Below are 26,158 nucleotides of genomic sequence, written 5' to 3' on the forward strand. Positions count from 1 at the left end.
GAGACTCCTGGATAAGCGGATGGGTGAAAGCAGATGGAGGGCTGTTTGGGCAGGAAGGGTTAGAGCGATTGTGGAGTAGGTTAAAAGGTCAGTACACCATCTTGTGCTGAAGGGCCTGTGCTGTTCTATGCAAGAGTGAACAAGTTTCAGGGGTGCAGGGACATGAGAAAAGAAAATAACTGGTGGGATATGCTCTGCTGGGGGGCCAGTAGAGACCCAGAGGGCTGAATGGCCTCCAGGTCTGATTGGTTTCACGTGAAGCAGTGTGTTGAGCTCCCTCTGCACCCTCACACCAAAGAAGACTGATGTGGAGATAAGATCACAACACTGCCTTTCATCCCCTACAGTGGTTTAACTGGTTGGCACGATAAAAGACAGTAGGGTGGGTCCTGATGAAGGGGTAGGCATTGCTAATGTGTGCGTTGCTCTGTGAGTGCAGCCTTTCTCCAGTCTCCTTGACGCCGGGGTTGGAAGGAAGTCTCTCTTTGCCCCGCACATTTTATTGCCGCTGATCTGCTCGGTATGGTCTGCCTCGTGCCTCCTAAAAGCTGGCACTGTTTCCCTCTGAGAGCCGGGAGGATTGATGTGGATTCGATGGGTACTTGCAGCTCTGGCAGAGTACATGCCTGCTGAAAAGCAGTTCAAAGCTAATTGGCACAATGTCTGCGGAGAGGCACGATGAGGATTTGCTCTTAACTCTTGCACTTCCTGCGATGCGAAATGTGTTGCCTGCAGGGGAGTTGTAAGCAGATTCGGAAGTAATTATCAAGAGGGAATTGTGTATCTTCTGAGGATGAAACTTTTTTTTAAAGCTGTGAGGGAATTTCAAAAGATTAGGTAGATTTTTAAAAATTGTGTACTTGGAAACATACGGTGGGATGCGTCATTTGCACTAGCACCCAACACAATCTGAGAAAGCAACACACACAAAATGCTGGGAAGGGGTAAACATTCGGCTCTTCCGGCCAAGACCCTTCATTGCGACTTGTCCATTCCATTGATGCTGCCTGACCTGCTGAGTTCCTCTAGCATTTTGTGTGATTTATTTGGATTTCCAGCATCTGCAGATTTTCTTGCGTGTATGATTTGCCGTCTGGGGATGTGCTGGGGAGGCCTGCAAGTCATGCTCTCTTCTCACCGCTGCCATCAGATAGAAGGTACAAGGGCCTCAGGACTCACACCATTAGGTTCAAGGACAGTTACTACCCCTCAACCTTCAGACTCTTGAACCAGAGGGGATAACTTCATTTGCTCCATCATTGGAATGGTCCCACAAGCATTGACCTCACTTTCAAGGACTCTTCATCTCATGTTCTTGTTATTTATTGCTTTTATTTATATTTATATTTGCATTTGCACAGTTTTTTGTCTTCTGCACTGGTTGACCTTTCATTGATCCTGTTATTCTATAGGTTTGTTGAGTAGGCCCGCTGGAAAATGAATCTCAGGGTTGTATGTGGAGATGTATACGTACTCTGATAATAAACTTACTTTGCACTTTGATCCCCTGTCCCTCTTTGTTTCCTCGTGGGGTATGCTGGGAGGGCTTTTAGGATAGCCACGTGCACTCTCTCTAAATAGAAAGGTCCTGCTGGACCCAGATTGGCTTCCTGCCTCTGCTCTCTCACGTTTGTGTGTTGATATACCCATCTGTTTCCTCCTCCACAGATCCTGTGCTTGTTGACAACAGCTGAGGCCCATCAGCGTCACTCGCCTCCCGCTCCAGCTGTTCCAGCGACGTGCAGAGTTTGGAGGCGGCGAGGGCCATCGCGTCGAGAAGTTGTCTGGCTCTCGGGGGCGGGGGGAGTCGGAAGAGATGGCTGCTGAGGCTCCCAGGTCCCTGGTTTGCAACCTGGTGATCGTGGCGCTGGTTCATTTAGCCCAGACCAGCGGCTGGAACACAATACCACGCAAGACTGTGAGGCACGATGGTAAGTCACAAACCTCTGCCTTGTTCCTGTAATTGTTTCTGAGTGCCCCAGGGCAGCCGTCCAGTTGAGAACTAAAGCCGAATTAAAGAGCGTGCCTGATGTGAGGCAAAATAGGGGGAGGGAAATACCCATGCTTGGAACATTACCACAGCAGGCGGTTAGCAGATACTCATCCCGGGTCTTTTAAAAGCATCGATGAAAGAGTGGGAACAGACAGAGCGTTCCAGAAGAAGGTTCTGCTGGTTGCAGAGTGAATTTGGTGGTGAAGTGAATGTCGTTTCTAGTTTCTACGGCACAGAAACTCAGCCCTTTGGCCCGTCTACTCTGTGCCAAACTCTTTTATTTTTTAATTTTACTTGGAGACGCGGTGCGGAACAGGCCAACGAGTCGCACCGCCCCAGCAACCCACCTATTTAACCCTAACCTAACCACTGGACAATTTACAATGACCAATTAACCGAGTAACCAGTACGTATTTGGAATGTGGGAGGAAACCGGAGCACTCGGAGGAAACCCACGTGCTCACAGGGAAGGGCGTACAAACTTCGTACAGAGGAAGGGAGAATTGGACTCCAGACTCCGCCCTGAGCTGGAACAACTTCGCACTAGCCACTGTGCTACTGTGACATCCCTTTCATTCTGCCAAGTCCCTTCGACCTGCACTTGGACTATAGCCCTTCATATTCCTCCTGTCCATGTACTTATCAAATCTTCTCTTAACTATTGAAATCAAACCTGCATTGGCAGCTCATTTCACTCTCTGTCCACCCTCAGAGTGAAAAAAGCTTCCCCCTCATATTCCCCTTAAATATTTCACTTTTCACCCTTAACCCATGACCTCTGGTTCTAGTCTCACCAATCTCAGCGGAAAAAGCCTGCTAGCATTTACCTTACCGATTTTCCCCTCATAATCTTAAATACCTCTACCAAATCACTCTCTCTGCTACTATCCAGGAATAAAGTCCTAACCTGTTGAACCTTTCCCCGTCACTCAGGTCCTCAAATCCAGCAGTATCTTGGGCCTTAACCTGAAATATGGGCTGTCCTGTTGCCTCTCTTGATGCTGCCCAACCTGCTGAGTTCCCCCAGCAGATAGTTTCCCTTCTTAAACAAGAGAAAGTCCGTAGATGCTGGAAATCCGAGCGACACGCACAGTAGGCCAGGAAGCATCCATGGAAAAAAGTACAGTTGATGTTTCGGGACGAGACCCTTCAGCAGGACTGGAGGTAAAAAGCTGAGGAGTAGATTTGAAAGGAGCGGAGAGAGAAGTACCAGGTGAAAGGTGAAATTTGGAGGAGGAGGGATGAACCAAAGAGCTGGGAGGTTGATTGGTGAAAGAGACAGAAGGCTATGGAAGAAAGAAAAAGGGGGAGGAACACCAGTGGGAAGCGATGGGCAGGCAGGGAGATAAGATGAGAGAAGGAAAGAGGATGGGAATTGATGGGGGGGGTGGGCGGTGGTGTGGAGGCATTACTGGAAGTTTGAGGAATCGATGTTCATGTCATCTGGTTAGAGGCTACCCAAATGGAATATGAAGTGTTGTTTCTCCAACCTGAGTGTGGCCTTATCCCGGCAGTGGAGGAGGCCATGGATGGACATATTGGAATGGGAAGTGGAATTAAAATGGGTGGCCACTGGGAGAGCCCACTTGTTCTGGCAGACGGAGTGTAGATGCTCGGCTAAGCGGTATTGGGAGATTCTGTCTCTTTCACCAATCAACTTCCCAGCTGTTTGCTTCATCCCTCCCCCTCCAAATTTCACCTTCCGCCTGGCGTTTCTTTCTCCCCCTCCCACCACCATTTAAATCTACTCCTCAGCTTTTTTTTCTCCTCCGGTCCTGCTGAAGGATCTTGGCCCGAAACGTCGTCTGTGCTTTTTTCCCATAGGTGCTGCCTGGCCTGCTGAGTTCCCTTTTCTGCTCCACATTGTAGCATCTGCAATCTTGATTTTGGGAAGTGAGGCACAGAGGAGGGGCTGAATGTGCGAAGCCAGTGGATCAGTAGATGAAAGGAGCACTGGCTGCTGCTGGCGTGGAGGCGGACAGGGCTGTGCCTGTGCGACATGGGGGAGGCAGTAATGGGTCCTGGGGCAGCTGACATTCTTGGGATGGGCGGGAGGTGCCAGGGGAGTAACAAAGAACATAGAATAGTACAGCACCCTTCTGCCCCCAAATTGTTGCAACCTTTTAACCTACTCCCAAGATTAATCTAACCCCATCCATATAGTCCTCCTTTTCTCTCATTCATGTTCCTATCTAAGAGTCTCTTAAATGTTTCTAATGTACCTGCCTCTACCACCACTCCATGCACTCACCACTCTGTGTGTGTGTGTGTGTGTGTGTGTGTGTGTGTGTGTGTGTGTGTGTGTGTAAAAAAAAACAAACAACACAAACAAAAAAAAAACTATCCCTGAGTTCTATCCCCCTATACAATCCTCCAATCACCTTGAAATTACGCCCTCTTGTATTAGCCAATTTCGCCCTAGGGAAAAGTCTGGTTGTCCACTTGCCTACTTTATCTATGCCTCGTCATCTTATACAAGTGACCTCTCATCCGCCTTCACTCAACACCACCTCATTAGGCGAGCTCTCTAATCCAGGAAGCATCCTTGTAAATCTCCACTGCACCCGCTCCAAAGCTTCCACGTGTTTCCTATAATGAGGTGACCAGAACTGAGTGCAGTATTTCAAGAGTTGTCTAGGCAGGTTTGTGTAGAGCTGCAACATTACCTCACGGCCTTGAGCTCAGTTCTCCTGACTAGTGAAGGCCAACGCACCAGACACCTTCCTTACTCGCCCTTTCTCCTCTTGTGCGGCAACTTTAAGGGATCTGTGTATGTTAATCCGAAGATCCCTCCATTTCTCCACATTGCTAAAGATCCACAGTGGAGTGTTACTTCTCTGGTACTCTTGCTTCCCTGCCTCCCTTCGCACACCGTGCCTTGCAGGAATCTAGCTCCCACGGATATTATTTGAGCCAAACAGAAAGCTCAATACTGTGACATCGTTGAATTGAAATCTCACTGAGGCACTACAAGTTAATAGATGCTTTAGATAGGGGACAAGTATAGCTCCCTCGACGCAATGAACTCGCTAACTGCAAACAAGTTAAGTGTTCTGCTGCTTGGCAAAGCGAGTCAGGTTTAATTAATAATGAAACAAATACTGTAACAAGAGAGTGAAGTCTTCAACACATTGTACGAAAAAGCCAAGTACTTAGTTTATCTCACCCATGGAACTGTGTGAAAAGCTATTGTTTCATTCATCCAGGTTTGTGGAAGCTTTTAACAATCTCTTTTCAATAGTCTGCCCTTCTCCGTTACTTCCCCAGTATTGTTGAAGCCATTTCCACCAGCCTAACAGGTGGTCCTTTCCAAATGCTAAGCCTTCCTTAGGCTGGAGGAAGTGGATGGAATAGCACAATTCGAAAAGGTGGATGTTAAGGAGAAGCACTTGGCAAGCATTGGGGGATTGTGGAGTTCCTGAACTCTTGTAAGGTCCTGTTGGAGAATTTATTTATTGAGAGATACAGCATGTGCCCTTCCAGCTCTTTGAGTCACGCCACCCAGCAATCCCCCCGATTTAACCCTACCTAACCACGGGACACTTTACAATGACTAATTGACCTACCGGTACATCTTCGGACTGTGGGAGGAAACTGGAGCATCTGGAGGAAACCCATGCAGCCACAGGGAGACCGTAGAAACTCCTTACAGGCAGTGGCTGGAATTGAACCCAGGTCGCTGGTACTGTAAAGCGTTGTGCTAACCACTACGCTACTGTGCCGTCCTAAAAAACATCGTGCACTAAATACAGCATTCCACTTTGTAACACTTCCAAAGCTACACCAATGGAGTTTGCTTATTCAAAGCCCATCTCTTTCCCATTGACTGTTCCCGTCAGACCTAGTCATGCAACCTGCTTAACTGAGCCAGGGCTCATGGTGCATAGTCCTCTGTGCTCGGGTCGTGACTGTTGACACTCGTTCAAACCATCCCTGACCCCCTCAGAATAAACACCCACCTATTATTCCACTTACTGGCCAAGACTCCTGAAATGAGCTCATGGAGGTTCACTCCTGACTACCAGTAGCAACCCCCACCTCAGCCAAAAATCTTGTGCTTTTTAGTTGAGTGAAGATCTGCTTGTATGTCATGTTCCTAATCTCTTTTCAAATTACAGAGTGCCTCTGCCAGTTTATGATTTCAAGCCTATAATTATATGCAAAGAATATAACTTTCAGCTGACTGGAATGGTATCTAAGTGTGTGTGTGTGTGTATATATGTGTATGGGGGGCTGCTTCAGCCATTCCTTGGCTAGAGTGAGTATGAGTTGGTTTGCTTAATGACTCTGTAGGTGACCCTCAGGTCAGCCGAGGGGCATGTTTTCAGACTTTCCCAAAAACTCCATAATATGGCTTGCTGCAGGGTTGATTTAATTTACGAAGGCATATGTTCATCGTTAGGAACAGTACTCCGTGATTAAAAGCCAGACCAGTTCACTGTTTCAGAATTGTCCTTTCCTGTCCTTCTCCCTTCTGAAATTTCTTCCTTTCCCTGTCTCTCTTGCTCTCACCCTCCCCCTCTGTGTGCCTATTCCCTCATGCTCCAACTCTTGGGTACGTGCACCCCCAGATCCTCTCTATCCTGCTTGTGTGCCTCCTGCCCTGTTCCTCTTGTATGATCACATGCGGTGCCCTGTCAAATGTGCACGCACATGCTGCCTTCCCCGCCGTGCGTGCCCTGCCCCCTCCCTCAGCGTTCTGTGCTTCCCACACCTGCCTCTGTGCTGCCGCCGAAGGAGAAGGGAAGCGAATCCCCGGTTTACCTCGTGGACCCCAGTGTGATGATCGCCACCCACGGTATGCGTGTGTGGAGATGTTCACTCTTTCCTGTTGCAGCTGGAGTCTGTTGATTTCCAGCACTGCTCGCTGAACTTAGTAGGCCGACCACTTCTATCAAGTGCAGGTGCTTGGCAGTTTCATCTGCGCCAATGCTGCTGTGAGGCCCAAGGGTCATGCTTCTTCCTCAGCTAACATCTGCTTTCGATTGCTGTGGAAGAACACTCTCAGAAAAGTAGTCCTTGTGAAACATGAGTTGCATGCTGGATTTAGAACAAACAGCTGTGGCCTTGATACCCAAGCAAGGAGAATTCCACGTTGGATCTGTTATTACTCATTGTCCTCCTAAAGGATCACTGTTTCATGTGTCACCAACCTTCTAATACTAGGGCCGTGTGCTTAAATGAGGCAGATGTTAATTTTAATATCCGGACCTGCATCTCGGTTTTTTTTTGCACTACCTTACTTTCCATTTTTCTATTTTCTATTTATGATTTATAATTTAAAATTTTAATATTTACTATCGATTTGTAATCTAGGGAGCGGGAAGCGCAGAATCAAATATCGCTATGATGATTGTACGTTCTAGTATCAATTGTTTGGCAACTATAGAGTATAAAGTACTTCCTCCCCAGGGAAAGGGTGGGTTTCCTCCGGCTATTACGGTTTCCTCTCACAGTCCAAAATTAGTCGATGAACTGGTCATTCTAAGTTGTCTCGTGATTAGGCTACGGTTAAATCTGGGGTTTACTGGAAATCAAAGGAAATAAAGATCAGAACATGCTGGAAGCGTACAGCAGGTCAGGCCACATGTGAGGGAAGAGAAACGGAGCTGATACTTCTGGTCGATGATCCCTGGATCAGAACTTGAGAGGAGAAAAATGGGAGGCCAGGTTGAGATGATTTTTTTTTGTTTGGCACTGCTGTTTCTCTGATGTCCAAACATGATTTCGGAATTTGATGTGTTACCTCACGTCGCTGTGGGAAGCATCATCACCACAGTGAACTCATTATCTGCTTCCCTCTCCATCTGCACAACTGACAGGATGTTTAATGATGGCTTCCATTCTCATGGTCCCCTCTCCTCTCTCACTGTTCCTTCCGCACATCAATGATTCCCCCTGGCCCTACTCCCATCACCCAAAGCCATTCACCCTCTTACTCATGTCTTCAATCTGCCACCTCAGTGGCCACTTTATTAGGTGCAGCTCGTTAATGCAAATATCTAATCAGCCAATCACATGGCAGCAGCTCAATGCATAAAAGCGTGCAGACATGGACAAGAGGTTCAGTTGCTGTTCAGACCAAACATCAGAAATGGGATCTAAGTCAACTCCGGCTGTGGAATGATTGTTGGTGCTAGATGGGGTGGTGGTCGGAAACCGCCGTCCTCCTGGGATTTTCATGTACAACAGTTTTAAGAGTTTACAGAAAAATAAATCCAACAAGTAACCGTACTGTGAGCGAAAGCACCGTGTTAATAAATAAGAGAGAGCAGAGGTGAGTGGTCAAACTGGATAAAGCTGACAGGAAGGTGAGGGTAACTCAAATAACCCCACTAAGTGTGTGCATCTCTGAACGCACAACACTTTGAACCTTGAAGTAACTGGGCTACAGCCGCGGAAGACCACAAACACATACACTCATTGGCCACTCAACAATCGCTTTGACCTCTCCGTGCCCCCCCAAAAATCAGGCAGGATGTACCGTAACATGTGGACAAGAACTGTTACAATTTGTCCAAGAACAAATTCTTTACAGAGGATGCTGGGATTGAACTCTGACATCCCAAGCTGTAATAGCATCTCACTAACTACTATGTTACCATAGCAATCAATTATAATAATAATTGTTATTATATAATTTCTTTACAAAAATATTTTTATATAATTGCATTTCTTACGTAAAACAACAAATTTCATGGCATTCACAAGCGGTAAAATATGCAGATGCTGGAAATCATCTAAGCAGCACGCACAAAATACTGGAGGAACTCAGCAGGCCAGGCAGCATCTATGGAAAAGAGCACAGTCGACGATTTGGGCCAAGACCCTTCAGCAGAATGGATTTCAAGGCATAAATCTGAATTTGATTCTGATTACACAGTACTGTAAGTCCCAGGTTACTTTAGATTCTGTTGCTGAGGGCCATCTGTAAACCAATTCTCCATAGGTTAGATCAGTCAATTTTCAATAGTTACCCAGACCATATTACTATGTACACTTGGTATGATTTAATTTCATCAAATATTCACCCTGTCATTACCCATAATTAAACTAATGGAATATGTATTATCTTCAGTGAGTAATGAACCCCATGAAACACCATTATTAAAGTTCAAAGTACATTTATCAAAGTATGTATACATTATACAACCCTGAGATTCGTCTCCTTGCAGGCAGCCACAAAGCAAGGAAACCCAAAAGAACCCAAAAATAAAAGCCATCAAGCTAGAGGGAGAGAGGGAACATTGTTCCTCACTCTGGGGCCTGGAGCTGCCGGATTCGCCTGGTGCTTAGGCTGATCAGACAGCGGGACTTTCCTCGCCCTCAGGGAAGCCACAACTCTGCCTTGACGCTGCTTTGATCCCAACTCTGATAATAAATTCATGATAAATTGCTATTTACCATCATGAAAAGTACTTTTAAAAATAAATGGGTGAATTTGCATAAAGTCAGATTTCCATAAAGCAGGTTATCTGTAATTTGCAGAGCTTAATGACCCCAAGCAGTTCCATGGTCATCAGTAAATGGCACTGGCTTCGTTCCCTCTCTGAGGAGGAGAACTAGACCGGGAGTAAGAAAGTTATTGGTATGTTCAGACACTCGGTAAAGCTCAGGATCAGATGCACCATGGGATACAAAGGCTTTAGAGTTGTAGAGCACAAAAACAGGCCTTTTGGCCTATTAGGTCTGCATCAGCCTTGTCTTCTGCCTAATCTCCCCCATCCTTTCCCTTCCCAAGCTTCTCTGAATGTTACGACTGAACCGGTATCCACCAGTTGTGCTAACAGCTCGTCCCACACTCTCACCACCTTGTCCCCCTCAGACTCCCCTTAACTATGTCACCTCTCATCATAAGCCTCTAGTTCTCCCCCAACCTGAGGGGATAAAGCCTGTCATGTATTTACCCTATCTATACCCCTTCCAATTTTATATACTTCTGTAGGATCTCCCCTCATTCTCCTATGTTTCAGTGAGGAATGGGAGTTCACCTCAGGAAGGAACATACTGTTGATGAAAGGAGAATAAATTTCCCAGCAGTGATGCCATCCGACTGACACGAAGTTGCTCGCACGATTGTTACCAGCACCGAGTCGGGTAATGGGGCAGACGTCAAGGACATAGGAATGTTGGGAAGAATGGAAGCAAGGTGAAGAGGTTTTAGGTTTGTCACTGAAGAAAGCCTGGCTGCCAGCGGTCCAGTGATTAAATGTGGTTATTGGGAGGCTAGATCTGAAAGGACACTGCTGCAGGAATACAGGAAAGTTCACCGATACAGAGGGTGAGAACCGTGGTGGGATCTGAAAATTTAGTGAATTTTAAAAAGGAGATATTTTTTCCAGTGTGGTTAGGAAGCAGAGCTCTCGTGTGAGGCAGCACTTTTGAGAGACCACATTACAGAGGGTGGAATTAGGAAGGCTGCTCTGCAGTGCATTAGGATAGTCAAACATGGGTCTGGCCAGGTTATATTTGGAGGAAAAAATGGACGAAGAGATTAATCTTGTCTTCATGTGATGGGGAGGGAGGGACTCCAAGGAGTCCTTGACACAAGGAAATAGCAGGAAGAGAACCATGGTCTGATCGTCTCCAGTGGAGTTGTTCAGTGCATTTCTGACCGAACATTACGGGGCTCCCAGCCATAAGGATACACGCCAGTGTGTACGCTTTGCATCTGGCTGTTGTGTATGAGGCTCAGAGAGCTGGCTGATATTACAAACCATTCATGAGAAGCTGGATTGTAACACAAACAGGCGACCCAACTGCCAGTAAACTGGCAGCGGGCGGGAGTCCTCGGGAAATAATATTTCCTGTTTCGCTATGGGAGAGTACAGCAGCAAACTGGAAAGGGTGTGGAAGGAAACACTCACAGAAAACACCAACTCAGGATTTCTCTTTTGTGCTTGATTTTGCCGTTTGTGAGGTTGTCAACATAAGTTTTGTATTTTTCCTTGGGTACGCTGTTGATTAGAAACGGGAAAAAATATTTCCTCTACATTGTCCCACAAGTATATACTGTGTTAGATGTAGGATCAAGCTACCAGTTATATCAAATGCACAAGATAGATACAGTGTAAAATGCCATTTAAATGGCACAGGTATCCATTAAATACCCCCAAGGGTGGTACAGCATAGAGTCATAGAAAAATACAGCACAAAAACAGGACCTTTGGCCCATCTATTCCATGCTAAAACTATTTAAACTGCCTCCTCCCAGTGACCTGCACTGGGACCAGAGCTCTCCATACCCTGACCACCCATGTATCTATCCAAACTTCACTTAAATTTTGAGATTACGTTCGTATGCACCACTTGTGTGGGCAGCTCATTCCACACTCTCACGACCCTTTGAGTGAAGAAGTTACCCCACATGTTCACCTTAAACTTTTCACCTTTCACCCTTAACCCATTGCTTCTGGTTGTAGTCCCACCAAACCTCAGTGGAAAAAGCCTGCTTGCACTTGCCCTATCTATACCCAATATAATTTTTGTATACCTCTGTCAAATCTCCCCTCAATCTTTTACGTTCTAAGGAATAAGGTCATAAACTTTCCGTATAACTCATGTCCTCCAGACCAGGCAACATCCTGGTAAATTAAATCTGTGCTCTTTCAACCTTATGTACATCTTTCCTGTAGGTAGGTGACCAAAACTGCACGCAATACTCCAAATTAGGCCTCACCAATGTCTTATACAACTTCAACATAACGTCCCATCTCCTGCACTCAATACATTGATTTATAAAGGCCTATAGCGCAGGGTAACGTCTTTTGCTTCAGGAGATCCTTTTGGCTAGATTGGTAGATGGGGCTCTGAAGAAGGTGTATGTTATACTTGCCTTCAGTGGTCGGGGCACTGAACACAAGAGTAAAGAAGTTGCTGTACACAACTTTGTACATTTTTGGTTGCATCATTACAGGATTGGGTGGTGGGGTGGAGATACATCTCTACCAAGGGAGGTGTAAAGTGCCCCCTCCCTCTGCTAAGGTGTAGCACCTGCTTAACCCCTGATCAGGTCACGTGAGCCCATGGGAGCAGGTGGTGGATGGTCGTATGAGCAGCTGGTGCACATCACAAGAGCACTGACGCCAGGCAGACAATCTCTGAAGAGTACTGATAATGGCTGGGGTCACCCGTCTTTGAAAGACACTACCCAGAAGGCGGCATTGGGAAATATGCCAGGAACGATCATGGCCATGGATAGGACCATGATCGTCCATGTCATATGACATGGCACATAACGATGGTGAACATTACTGGGCAGATGAAGTGGGTACAGAAAGGGTTTACCTGGACGCTATCTGGATTAGAGCGTATGAACTATAAAGAGAGGTTGAATAAACTTGCGTTATTTTCTCTGGGATGTCAGAGGTGGAAGGGAGACCTGAAAGAAGTTTATAGAAATTTTAAGAGGCATGGATAATGTAGACAGTAAGAATCTAGAAATGCCAAGAACAGCGGGACTTGCATTGATGACAAGAGGGTGAATTTTCAAAGGAGATGTTTGGTAGGATCTTTTTTACAGAATGGTTGTTGCCTGGAATGGACTTCCAGGACAAGTGACAGAAACAGATATGTTAGTGGCATTTAAGAGTTTGTTAGAACATGAACATGCAGGGAATGGAGGGATAAAAAGTGACGAAAAAGGCGACGTGGCGGACTTTTAACGTCAAGGGCACTAGCCTCTGGTATTATCCTGGACACCTTCAAGGAGTGATGCTTCAAATAGTTGGCGTCCATCATTAAGGATTCTCACCACCCAGGTCATGCCTTCTTCTCATTGGGAAGGAGGTACAGGAGCCTGAAGACACACACTCAACAATTCAAGAACAGCTTCTTTCCCTCTGCCATCAGATTTCTGAATGGACATTGAACCCATGAACACTACCTCACTATTTTTTTATTTCTGTTTGCACTAATTTAATTGAAATATTTTGTATGTGCTTACTGGAATTCGCAGGTTTTCCCCCCACTATTATGTATTGCATGTACTGCTGCCTCAAAGGCGACAAATTTCGCAGCGTATCCCAGTGATATTAAATCTTATTCTGATTCTCATTCTGACCTTCTGCATGAAGGACGGTTATTATTGTAAAATTTCTGTTCCTCCGGCATTTAATTGAAACCAGAACTGGTCCAAATCCATCGCTGGCGGGCCAGACACGGTGGGAGCGTGTATGAGAAGGCCCTGAGATTTCACAGGAAGTTTCATTTACCTGCTTTGGGGCCACAGAGGGGAAGCAGAGCATGTGCTGCCCATTACACTACCCAAATTTTTAATTAGGCCTGGATGAGTAAAAATTAATCCTTGCGGTCCCTTTGTTGTTCTGTGTTCAGACTGTTCTGTGTTCAGACTGGTGCTGTGTTCAGACTGGTGCTGTGTTCAGACTGTTCTGTGTTCAGACTGTTCTGTGTTCAGACTGTTCTGTGTGTTCAGACTGTTCTGTGTGTTCAGACTGTTCTGTGTGTTCAGACTGTTCTGTGTTCAGACTTCTGTGTTCAGACTGGTGCTGTGTTCAGACTGGTGCTGTGTTCAGACTGTGCTGTGTTCAGACTGGTGCTGTGTTCAGACTGGTGCTGTGTTCAGACTGGTGCTGTGTTCAGACTGGTGCTGTGGTTTTCATTTCAGAAGCTTCTCGGATAATTGCAAGCATGAAGGAGGCAGCTTACAACTGTAAGGCATTAGGATGCGACACGGCGCCCTATTGGAGATGCCAGTGAACTGGCAGCTTCCAGCCCTGTACGGTGTTGCGGCTGGCAAGATGTTATTGCCAGCTGTAAGTGTGCCTGCCAGCACAGCGATGAGTCAAGCCACACACCCGCCAAACGCAGCGGTACCCTGATGATTTGGAACAGAACAGCACAGCACAGGAACAGGCGCACAATGTTATGTTGAACCAATTAAGTTAGTAATCAACTGGCTAACTAAGCTCTTCTCTTCTGCCTGCACAATGTCCAAGAGGTCTGGAATACAAGAGCAGGGACGTGATGCTGAGACTTTAAAAGGCACTGATAGGCTTCGCGTTGAGTACTGTGGGCTCCTCATCTAAGAAAAGATGTGCCGGCTTTGCAGAGGGTTCAGAGGAGGTTCACAAGGATGATTCCGGGAACGAAAGGGTTATCGTACGAGGAATGTTTGATGGCTCTGGGTCTGTGCTCACTGGAATTTGGAAGGATGGGGAGGGGTAATCTCATTGAAACCTTTCGAATGTTGTAAGGCCGAGACAGAGTAGATGTGGAAATGATGTTTCCCATGGTGGGGGAGTCTAGGACCAGAGGTCACAGCCTCAGGATGGAGGGGCGTAAGTTTAAAACAGAGCTGTGGAGATATTTCTTTAGCCAGAGGGTGGTGAATTTGTGGAATTTGTTGCCACATACAGCTGTGGAGGCCAGGTCGTTGGGTGTATTTAAGGCAAAGCTTGATGGGTTCTTGATTGGACACGGCATCAAAGGTTACAGGGAGTGGGGCTGAGGAGGGTAAAAATAAAAGGATCAGCCATGATTGAATGGCAGACCAGACTTGATGGGCCATTTGGCCTAATTCTGCTCCTACATCTTATGGTCTTGTATCCTTTCATTTTCCTCACATTCTTGTGCCTATCTAAATGTCTCTTAAAGTCTCGCACTCCAGTCAATTGGTCAGTCAGTTGGTTGCTCACTCCGGTCAGTCAGTCACTTACTCACTCCAGTCAGTCAGAAGTGTGTGTCATGAAGTACTGTAATGTCATAGGTGTCTGATATTTTAATCACTGAATAAAACTCTTTTGGAAAAGGGTTAAAATGAGCTTACAGTTTAAATTCCATAACTTCTATGGTGGGATGCAAATATGTCTCTATATCATGGTCCTATGATTGATGCTGCTCGTTAAGTTATTTGGCCTCCATTCTACTAAACCATGGTTGTTTCTGTTATGTTTAATCTGTCACAAAGTGGAGATCTCATTGAATGATTCTGGGATGCCTAGGTGGAAAGAGGCTGAAAGGTGGGTTTCTCAGGCTGGAGAATCCAGAAACAGAAGTTCAAAGAAGGGGGGGGGGTTTCAACCGTGAAATCACGCTGGACCATCTGAGGTTCCTCCTGGAGCAGAGAAGGTTACGAGGAGAACAGGGTGGCAGAGCAGTACAGTGGATAGTGCTGCTACCTCAAAATGCCAGACTTTCAGGTTCAATCCCAGCATAGGGTGGAGTTCGCACGTTCTATGACTGTAGGTTTCCTCCGAGTGTCTTGATTTCCTTCCACAAGCCAGTGATGTGCGGCTTGATATGCTAATCGGTCTCTGCAAGTCGCTCTTTCCTCCTAGGTGACTGGTATAACCATATAACAATTACAGCACGGAAACAGGCCATCTCCGCCCTTCTAGTCTGTGCCAAACTCTTACTCTCACTTAGTCCCACCAACCTGCAGTCAGCCCATAACCCTCCATTCCTTTCCTGTCCATGTAGCTGTCCAATTTAACTTTAAATGACAACATCGATCCTGCCTCAACCACTTCTGCTGGAAGCTCGTTCCACACAGCCACCACTCTCTGAGTAAAGAAGTTCCCCCTCAACCAGCAACTTTGATGTGTGTTGCTTGAATTTCCAGCATCTGCAGAATTCCTGTTGTTTAAGTTTCCCCTCATGTTACCCCTAAACTTTTGTCCTTTAACTCTCAACTCATGTCCTCTTGTTTGAATCTCCCCCACTCTCAAAGGAAAAAGCCTATCCACGTCAACTCTATCTATCCCCCTCATAATTTTAAGTACCTCTTTCAAGTCCCCCCTCAACCTTCTATGGTCCAAAGAATAAAGACCCAACTTGTTCAACCTTTCTCTGTATCTTAGGAGATGAAACCTATGTAACATTCTAGTCGTATCCAAGTGTGGGAAAACAAGTGCATTAATATAGGGTAGCCTCCAACCGTATGGCATGAACATCAATTTCTCTAACTCTAGTTATCACCCGCTCCTCCTTCTCTCTTTTTCCACTCCCCTATTCTGGTTACCTTCCCACCCCTTTATCTCCTGACTTGCTTATAAACTCTCTCTGGTACCCTTCCTCCTTTCCTTTCTTCCATAGTCCACTGTCATCTGTCAGATTCCTTCTTCTTCAGCCCTTTAGCTCTTCCAGTTATCACCTCCTAGCTTCTTTCTTCATCCGTCCTCCTACCCACCCACCTTCCACCTCACCTGGACCTTGTACTCACTCCTCCACCTCCTCCCATCTTATTCTGGCTTCTGTCGCCTTCCTCTCTAGTCCTGATAAAGGGTCTCAGCCCAAAGCATCCACTGTTTGTCCCCCTCCATGGATGCTGCCCAGTTTCCTGAGTTCTTCCAGCATTTTACCTATCTTTTTTAGAGATTCAGCAGGGTTACAGGCCTTTCTGTACTACCCAATTACACCCAGGTGACCAAAGAATACAATAAGCCATACATCTTTGGAATGTGGGAGGAATGCTGTATGTCACTGAGATTTAGTTTGGATTATAAAAGATCGTGATGCATTCAGATAAGTAGAGATGATTTTAGGTAGAGTAGGTAGAAACATAGAAAACCTACAGCACAATACAGGCCCTTCGGCCCGCAAAGCTGTGCCGAACATGTCCTTACGTTAGAACTACCTAGGCTTACCCATAGCCCTCTATTTTTCTAAGCTCCATGTATCCATCCAGGAATCTCTTAAAAGACCCTATCGTATCCGCCTCCACCACTGCCGCCGGCAGCCCATTCCACGCACGCACTGCTCTCTGCGTAAAAAACACCTCTGACATCTCCTCTGTACCTACTTCCAAGCACCTTAAAAATATGCCCTCTTGCGCTAGCCATTTCAGCCCTGGGGAAAAAGCCTCTGACTATCCACACGATCAATGCCTCTCGTTATCTTGCTATTAGTTCTAAGACCATGCGTTTGAAAAATGTGGGTCTGGGGCTGAGTTTTGATGTACAGAGAATGGGTGATGCTCTACAACTTGCTTTTTTTTTTTGATGGTGTTCGGAGAAGCAGTATCCACCCAGGATTTTTAAAAGTAACTGGATGGGTGAAAGGAGGACGAAAGGGCAGGAATGGGACTGGCAGGATTGCCCTACAAAGGGGCAGAGTGGGAGTAACACGTTGAAGGAACTCCCCCTTCCTGTAACAATTCTCTGAACCAGGAGCAAAGTGGTTGGGATAAGGGATTGAGTGGGGAACTTAAAAGAGAAATTGGTCTTATTTAGAATACTACCCCCCCCCCCCACCCAGAAGGACGCGGGTGTTCTGTGACTGAGCCCGTACGAGGGCGAGATCAATAGATTCACGGATACCAAGGGATTGAGATGGCTCTGGGTTGCCCATGACCTCATTGTGGTGGAGCGGCCTCGGAGCTGTATTGGATTTTGTGCTTCCCTGTCCACATCCATACAAGGCCATCCAGCTGCTAACTGAAGTCAGTTGTTGTTCTAGCAGATTTTCTTTGCCAGCAGCTGTTTAGTCAGTGATCTTGCCTGTTGCCAAGGTTTCAAGAGATCTGCAGACATCATTGAATTTTTTTTTTTAAATGCCCATGCATTTTAGGGTGTCCATCTGTGAAATTACTATTCTGTCCCGAGGCATCTTTATTTGCAGACGCTGGCAGCAGTTATAATTTTAGTGTGATGTAGGGGCAAGATTGAGTAAGTGGTCTCTGTTATTTCAGCTCTACTATTTTAAGCACATGCAGTATGCTTATGGTCTTCTGCTGCTGTAGCCCATCTACTTTAAGGTTCGACGTGTTGTGCATTCAGAGATGCTCTTCTGCACTTGTGGTTACTTGAGTTACTGTCACCTTCCTGTCAGCTTGAACCAGTCTGACCATTCACCTCTGACTTCTCAGCAGAAATGACACTCACTGGGTGCTTTTTGGGTTTTTTTTTGCACCATTCTCTGTAAACCCTAGAGACTGTTTTGTGTGAAAATCTCAGGAGATCAGTTTCTGAGATAATCAAACCACCCCATCTGGCACCAACAACCACTTCACAGTCAAGGTCACTTAGATCACATTTCATCTCCATTCTGATGTTTGGTCTGAACAACAACTGAACCTCTTGACCCTGCCTGTACGCTTTTCTGCATTGAGTTTCTGGCACATGATTGACTGATTAGATATTTGCACTAACAGGCAGGTGTACCAAATAAAGTGGCCACTAAGAGTATGAAGTTGCAGCAGTGAGTGGATACTGACGCACAGAAAGATCTCAGTTTTGATTCCCCCCCCCCCCCCCCACCCCCTTTCTGGACTGAGCCTCAACCGGGTTGAATTTGGCAAGTGTCATCTGGCCAGACTCCTGATCACAATCCTGTGAAGCCTCCGTGTGGACTTTGGGTGAGAGTAGGTTGGACTATGTGGTGGAGGCTTGTATAGTTGAAACGCCTGTCACCGATCACTGTTCACCCATTAAGGACCCCTGCCAATCGGGACATGCCCTCTTCTTGTTGCTACCATCAGGTAGGAAGTACAGGACCCTGAACACCTACACTCAACAGTTCCACCCTTCTGCCATCAAATTTCTGAACACTAGTGTTCAGTTCATGAATACTACCTCCTAACTTTGCTACTTTTTTGCACTTTTATTGATCTTTATATAGTTTTGTAAATTATAACAATTTTATGTATTGCACTGTACTGCTGCCACAATCAACAAATTTCACAACATATGTCAGTGATAATAAACCTGATTCTACTATTGACACTGTAGGGCTTTACATTAATAGTAGATTCTAACTCACGTACTATTGAATGGAACAACCATTTGAGCCATACACATGGGGGAGGAAATTGGCCAATGGTGCTCCATTTTGCAGTAAATCCACACAACAATGCGACCAGCTTCCCCCCTTCTGAGGCAGGCACTTGGGGGGTTTTGAGTGTGGCCTGCCTCTCAGGACCCCTCAGTTAATGGTAAGGGTCCATAGCATAAAAAAGGCTGGGAACTCCTGCTCTAATGAGAAGCTGTGTGAGAGCTTTACCTTAAAAGAGCAGTTCCTGTTTAAAATCTCTAGCATCTTCCAAAGCTCCGGGGACCAAGTGCCTCCTGGGTGGTGTTGTCATCGGTTGTCACCTGAAGTCTCCAAGCATAGTTCCTCAATGGTTCCCTTCAAGAAATGGTGCTGAAGAAGGCCTATCCCTCCAGCCCTCCAGCCCTGTGAGTACTCACTTTTCACACTGCCGCTGCCCAAGAAGAGCAGGCTGAGCTTCCTCAATAGTCACATGGGTGTAATTGAATGGCATGGGCTTGTTAGGCCAGAAAGACCTTTTTCCATGTTGTATCTCATGAATGTAACTGGGTTGCGGGGTGGAGATGCGTCTCTACCAAAGGAGGTGTAAGGCGCTCCTTCCCTCTGCTAGCCTGCAGATCACCCTTGGGCAAGGTGTAGCACCTGCTTAGCCCCTGATCAGGGTCCTGTGAAGCCATGGGAGCAGGTGGTGGGATGGTCTTATGAGCAGCTGGTGCACATCACAAGTCCTGGTTATGCGACCACTGATGCCAGGCAGATGATCTCTGAAGGGTATTGATAATGGCTGGGGTCACTCATCTTGCAAAAACAATGACAAACCAGTTCTGAAGAAAAATTTGCCAAGAACAATTATGGTCATGGAAAGACCATGATCACCCACGTCTCACGAGACGCCACATAACAAACGAATGATCTCGAAGTGAATAAAAGGAAAAGTACGTGGTATCCGGAGTCTCTCCGGTCAGCGGACGATTTCCCTCCACGCCTCTCTGACGTAGTGGGGAACCGCGTACGAGGCAAGTAACAGCAGTGGTTTGCCATTGCCTTCTGCCGAGTGAGTTTCCAGAGAGATCACCAGCTCGTAACCCAGCACGGATGGGAAGCGTGCAGGGGAGCCGGCTGGATTCGAACTCGGGACCTTTCGTCCCGAAGTCCGGCACTGATGCCACTACACCACCAGCCAGGTCCAATAAATGAAAAAGCAGCATATAAGAGTGTTGTTAGAAGTACAGAGGCTTAGTTTTGCTCATATCCCATCATCAGCAATATGATGACAGTCTTCAGTGTCTCCTTCAAAGGATAAGTATAAGGCAGGACACCAAGGGCTCCTTTCCTATTCTGTGTTGTCAGAATCAGGTTTAATATCACCAGCATATGCTGTGAAATTTCTTGACTTTGCTGCAGCAGTACAATGCAATACATGATAATAGAGAGAACGCAAATAAACTAAATTGCAGTAAGTATATACATTAAATAGTTAATTTAAATAAGTGTGAAAATAGAAATAAAACAAGTAGTGAGGTAACGTTCATGGATTCAATGTCCATTTGGAAACTGGATGGCAGAGGGGAATGAGGGAATGAAGCTGCTCCTGAATCATTGCGTGCGTGCCTTCTGGCTTCTGTGCTGCCTTTTTGATGGTGGCAGTGATGTTGTGGCCTCCGTCGGTTAAGGTCGACCGGGGAGGTTGCGTCCTAGCTGTCTGGATATGCAAGCCATGGCAGTACGTTATGGAGAGCAAGCTCTCCCTCTCAGTACATCTGATGAACCCAAAGGAACGGCAGAGACCGATACAGCCTGGTACCAGCAGCATCGCAGGAGATGCCAGTCTGCGCTGAACTCAACATCGGACTGCCTCAGGGACTCCAGCTCTGGATTTTACCCCAAAGCCTTCCCCGTGTATAGCCACAAGGCAGCAGAGGTTTGAGATCAGAGTTTTCCTTCTGGATGAGCTGCCAACCATGGCTGACGACCCCCATCTGCCCGAAGTGACGGGTTTGGAGGTGCCAGCAACTCACTTTTGCCTCTTCTCCTGTCAGTAGAAATGGTTCCGCTGGGAATTAGTAGCTAAGCCACACATGAAGTCCGGGAGCTGGATGTGGTTGTCAGAGGCTATTTGAGGTACACAGCATTTGGAGCATTTAATAGATAGTGAGAACTTACCCCCAATGCTACCCCTACTACAACAACCTTGAGGAACAACGAGAACAAGGCATGGCCTGGGTGATGGGGGCCCTTAATGACAGATACCACCTTTTTGAGGCATCGCTCCCTCCTTGGAGGTGGATACGCTGGAGGCTTGTGCTCATGATGAAGCTGATTATGTGGACAACTCTTTGCAGCTTGCTTTGGTCCTGTGCAGTAGCTGCCCCCCCTCCGCCCCATACCAGATGGTGATGCAGCCAATTAGCTATGTTCCTCAGATGGGCATAAGATATTCAATGTCCACCTGAGGGAGCTGGCAACTGCAGCAGTCTCTGCCATAGAGTCCAGCTCCATTCTCATCCTGTCTGCACAGAGATTTGATGGGATTGTGGCCAGGAGTGTGGGCAGCTGCCATTTTGCAGATGCCAGCTGGGCAAGGCTCAGTCAGAAAGGAGAAGATCATGAGCCATGGTTTTCATCACTGTCAAGATGCACACTTTCCTTGTGTTCAATAGATGCTCCTGAATCCTCGGTGCTGAGGTTTTCAGCTGAATTTTGTGAGTACATTGCACTGAGATCTGTGGAGAGAATCTGTCATTGACTGTAGATTCCGCAGACCTCCCACAGCCTCAAAGCTAAGTTTACATTATCAATGATCTCACTGACTTGTGTAAAATGTTATCAAAACATATGCGGTCAAGACTGTTCCTCAAGAGACTTTCTTGGTCACTGCACTGAGTTGAATTAAGCAGATGTTGCCTCCCATCCCACGCAGTGGTGGATGTGTTGCCATGATCTCCATGTCCATGGATTACCATCAGTGTGGGGAATGGCAGCTCCTATTTGTGATCATATGAAGTGTCCGAGCCCAGTATGAAAGATCTCCCAACGTCAGAGAATTATAAGCAGGCTCTTATGCCCAACTTGTCAACATCAACCAAGATGTCAATCCAAGCTTGTCCCATTTGCCTGTCCAAATTTCCTTTAGGTACTGCAATTGTGCCCAGCTCAACCACACTCTCTGTTGGCTTTCTCTGCACATCTGCCACCCTCTACGTCGATACCCTCTGAAGAATTTTCCAGAATTTTCCAAGGAATTCTCTAAGCAATTTTCCAGAGGTGTTATTCCCCGTCCCCTTTTTTTTTATCCTGGGATCTTTTCCATTTACCTACCTTCTGCACATCCTGCCTCTCCTCTCTGATTAGCCATCATGAGCGAGGGGCAGAAATAACCAGTTTGATGGTTATTTTCTGTCTGATATTTCTTCCACCTTTGCCAAGCGGGAAGACGAGTTGGCTTGTCTTCCATGGGGCTGGACTTGCACGCGGTGTTGGACTTGTATACAAAACCCAGGCAGAGATGGCCTGGCTTCTATATACTGCGGAGGTTTTTCTCCCCCTCTGTTTGTTGCTTTGTTGTGGCTGCAGCCAAGTGGGGTGGATTGGAGACGAGCCTAAACCACAACAGAGGTAAACCTCCACAGGGCTACCTGCCGAGTGTTGAAAAGAGATGGCCGCGTTGTTTGACCTAAGTGAACTGGTTTGAAAATTCTTTACAAGATAGCGAATAGACCCCCCCAGACCTCTGCCTGTGAACTGCTCTTGAGTCCTTTTAAACATAAAAGATTAAATGTTAGCTTTATTTGTTATATATACATTGAAGCATAATTCCAGTGAAATGTGACGTGTGCATCAAATCAAATTAGCGAGGACTGTGCGAGTGTCACCTCGCTTTGTGTTGGCAGGGAGGTGATTAGCAGATAGAATTTTCATCCAGCGATCAAGATGTTTAGTTTGTCATAATTTTTGATCTGGCATTTTCTCAGGTAACATCTGCGCTGCATGGTAACCTGGCAGATCTGTTAATGGGAAGCTTGTAGAGGAAAAAAAAACTTTATGGCAGTCATTGTTCTTGCCAATAATGGATTCTCAGAAGTGAGGTACATATAAGGATTTTGGCCAATGGTTTATGTGGAAGGTAATTGATACCTGGGTGTGATTTCCAGCCTGAAACACTGCCGAGTTGCCATTCTCAGCTGTTTTACGGTTACCATCCTTCTGGCTGTAAGGCCCCAGGGCCTTCCTCTCAACATGGGGATTACCTGCTAGCATTCTGAAACAGTAACAGGTTTAACAGCATTTTGATCCAATATCCTGGTTTATGGGAGGAGCAACACTGGTAACAGCCCGGAGACATGATGTCTTGCCAGTAACAGCAGCTGGGAATACCTGTTACAGGGCATGTTGGTTTGAACCGGCGGCAAGAATGAAATGGAGGTGTAGTGACCCGTTTGGTCAGGTCTACAAACAACAAGTTGAGGTACTCCTCATGCAGTGGAGCTAGTAATGAACTAAAAATAGAAGTTTTGGAGGTTCCAGCTATAGAAAGTACAGCAGTTATTGTTTCACCATGATGATTAACTTGGCGTTTCTTTCCACAGACACTGCCTGATCCACTGAGTTTTTGATAGATAGATAGATAGGTATACTTTATTAATCCCGAGGGAAATTGGGTTTCGTTACAGCCGCACCAACCAAGAATAGAGCATAAATATAGCAATACAAAAACCACAAACAATCAAACAACAAAATGCAAACTATACCAGATGGAAAAAAGTCCAGGACCAGTCTATTGGCTCAGGGTGTCTGACCCTCCACGGGAGGAGCTGCAAGTTCGATGGCCACAGGCAGGAACGACATCCCATGCCGCCCAGTGTTGAATCTCGGTGGAATGTGGCCGAAGTCCAACAGTAAAAAGTTCAATATCCGGTCTACAAACATGTTCCTCGATTGTAATATGAGCCGGATTGCACCATCTGTTGTTAACCAGAACAGTAAGCACCCAACTCCTTTACGCTTACCGCTCTCAGTGCACTTCCGGTCAGCCCGAACGGTCTGGAAGCCGTCCATGGAGAAGTTTTGATGGGGTATGTCCTCGTGCAGCACGGTTCCAGTGAAGCTCATGACACTGCACTCCCGAAATGTTCTCTGACGCCTGGCTAGCACCGTGAACTCGTCCATTTTATTACCCACCGAACTCCTCTTCTCCATAAGTCTCTGTTGTCTCGACCCGGTCCTCTTTCCTCGCCTTTGTGATCCCCCTCTGCATCCTCCGTGTGTTTTCCTCCAGATTTCAGCAGGGGTGTCCGCCGCTCTGCTCGCTAAACCGGCCAGCATTAGCACAATCAGCTGCGGCATTTTTTCATGTTATTTCAGATGACAGGCATCTGCATGTTTTAGCTTTTCAAATGGAAATGAAAATCCAATCAAACCGCATCTAAAAAGATATGGTGGGGGGGAGGCGGAGGGAATGGGGAATTTATATTTTTGCCTTTGTGAAATGATCTTGAAAAGTCTTCACAGCTGTGGTATAAGGTGAAGGTGGTCTCACTTTGAGTAGATCTTTCAATCGGAACACAACAGTTGGCAGTGTTACAATTGATTTCTCCTTCTTCCCGGGGCATATTACGATCGAGGAACGTGTTTGCAGACTGGATGTTGAACTTTTTACTGTTGGACTTCGGCCACATTCCACTGTGATACAACATGGTGGTACGGGAGGTCGTTCCTGCCATCGAATGTGCAGCTCCTCCCGTGGAGGGTGGGACACCCTGAGCCAAATTGACTGGTCCTGGACTTATTTTCCATCTGGCATAGTTTGCATTTTGTTGTTTATCTGTTGGGGTTTTTTGTATTGCTATATTTACGCTCTATTCTTGGTTGGTGCGGCTGTAACAAAACCAAATTTCCCTTGGGATTAATAAAGTATATCTATCTATCTTTCTAGTCCCGATGAAGGGTCTTGGCCCGAGACAGCGACTGTTTACTCTTTTCCACAGATGCTGCCTGGCCTGCTGAGTTCCTCCAGCATTTTGCGTGTGTTGCTTTAGATTTTCAGTATCTGCAGATCATCTCGTGTTTGTAACTACAGCCTAGAGCAGGGGTACTTAACATTTCTTTTATGCCGTGGACCAGTACCGTCAAGCCAGGGGTCCGGGGGCCGCAGCTTGGGAGCCTCTGTTCTAGACCAAGATTGGTTGTGTTGACACCATCCAGGATGGAGCAACGTGCTCGAATCCTCCTGCCCATCTCTCCCTTCATTAGTACACCAAGGCTGCAGGTTATGGTGCATGGTGAGGCAAGGTATTACGGGACTAATTAAATACCCACTTCCAACATGCAAACTCTACGTTAGAAGACACTTCCCTGTCCTACTTTTGCGCTTTCCTGATTCGGGAATGAATTGTCATCCCTCAGCAATGGGGTTCGGATCCTGTGACTCCTTACCCAATGCATGAACATTCATCACATAGACTACAGCAGTTTAAGGCAGCTTGCCAATACCAACTCAATCTATCGATACTGGTTTATTATTGCCACTTGTACCAAGGTAAAGTGAAAAGCCTTGTAGGTCATCCAGATCACTCCATACACCAGTACATTAAATCAAATCAGATTTAATATCACTGGCATATGAAGTGAAATCTATTTTTGCAGCAGCAGTACAATGCAATGTATAATAATAAAAAGAAATGTGAATTACAGTAAAAATATATTATTATAGTTAAGTAAGTAGTGCAAAAAAAATTGGTGAGGTAGTGTTCATGGGTTCAATGTCCATTCAGAAATCCGATGGCAGAGGGGAAGAAGCTGTTCCTGAATCATTGCGTGTGCTCCTTCGAGCTCCTATACCTCCTCCCTGATAGTAGCAGTGAGAAGAGGGCATGTCCCGGAGGATGAGGGTCCTTACCGATGGATGCCTCTATCTTGAGGCATTGCTTCTAGCTTTATCTGTCACCCATACATAGAATCGTACAATGAAGTGCATTGTTTGCGTCGACAGTCAACGCAGTCTGAGGATGCGCTGAGGGCATCTACAAGTGCCGTCAGGCTTCTCGCGCGTAAGCAGAGCACGTCCACAACTTGGCAACATAAGGAGCAGTATCAAGACAAAGTTTGCAGGATAAAGTGTTGTAGTTACTGAGAAAGTGCGGTTCAGGTAGACTTAAGTACAGGATACATGACTTTGTAGGTTGGGAGATCAAGAGTTCATTTTAAAGAGATCAAGACTCTGGCTAATTTCTACAGATGCACCATGGGGAGCATTCTGACCGGATGCATCACCGACTGGTATGGAGGCTCCAATGCATGGGGTAGAAAAAAAAGCTGCAGAGGATTGTAGACTTTGCCAGCTCCATCATGGGCACTAACCACCTACTGCCAGCGGCATCTTAGAAAGGCAGTGCCTCAGGAAAGGGCATCCATTTTGAAGGACCCTCCCCAACCAGGAGA

At 46.3% G+C, this 26,158-nt stretch overlaps 1 protein-coding gene across 2 annotated transcripts in view; it reads left to right on the top strand.

Moving 5' to 3' along the window:
* Window positions 1-26,158, top strand: part of sema4c (sema domain, immunoglobulin domain (Ig), transmembrane domain (TM) and short cytoplasmic domain, (semaphorin) 4C) — a 133,335-nt gene that overhangs the window by 39,063 nt on the left and 68,114 nt on the right. For both annotated transcript variants that reach the window (XM_072266568.1, XM_072266569.1), the window contains one exon: window positions 1,669-1,931. In XM_072266568.1, the coding sequence (XP_072122669.1) occupies window positions 1,817-1,931 (115 nt within the window). In that variant the 5' untranslated portion in view covers window positions 1,669-1,816. The remainder of the gene's footprint in view (window positions 1-1,668; window positions 1,932-26,158) is intronic.

The sequence above is a fragment of the Mobula birostris genome, chromosome 8, assembly GCF_030028105.1.
Source record: "Mobula birostris isolate sMobBir1 chromosome 8, sMobBir1.hap1, whole genome shotgun sequence".
NCBI lineage: Eukaryota > Metazoa > Chordata > Chondrichthyes > Myliobatiformes > Myliobatidae > Mobula > Mobula birostris.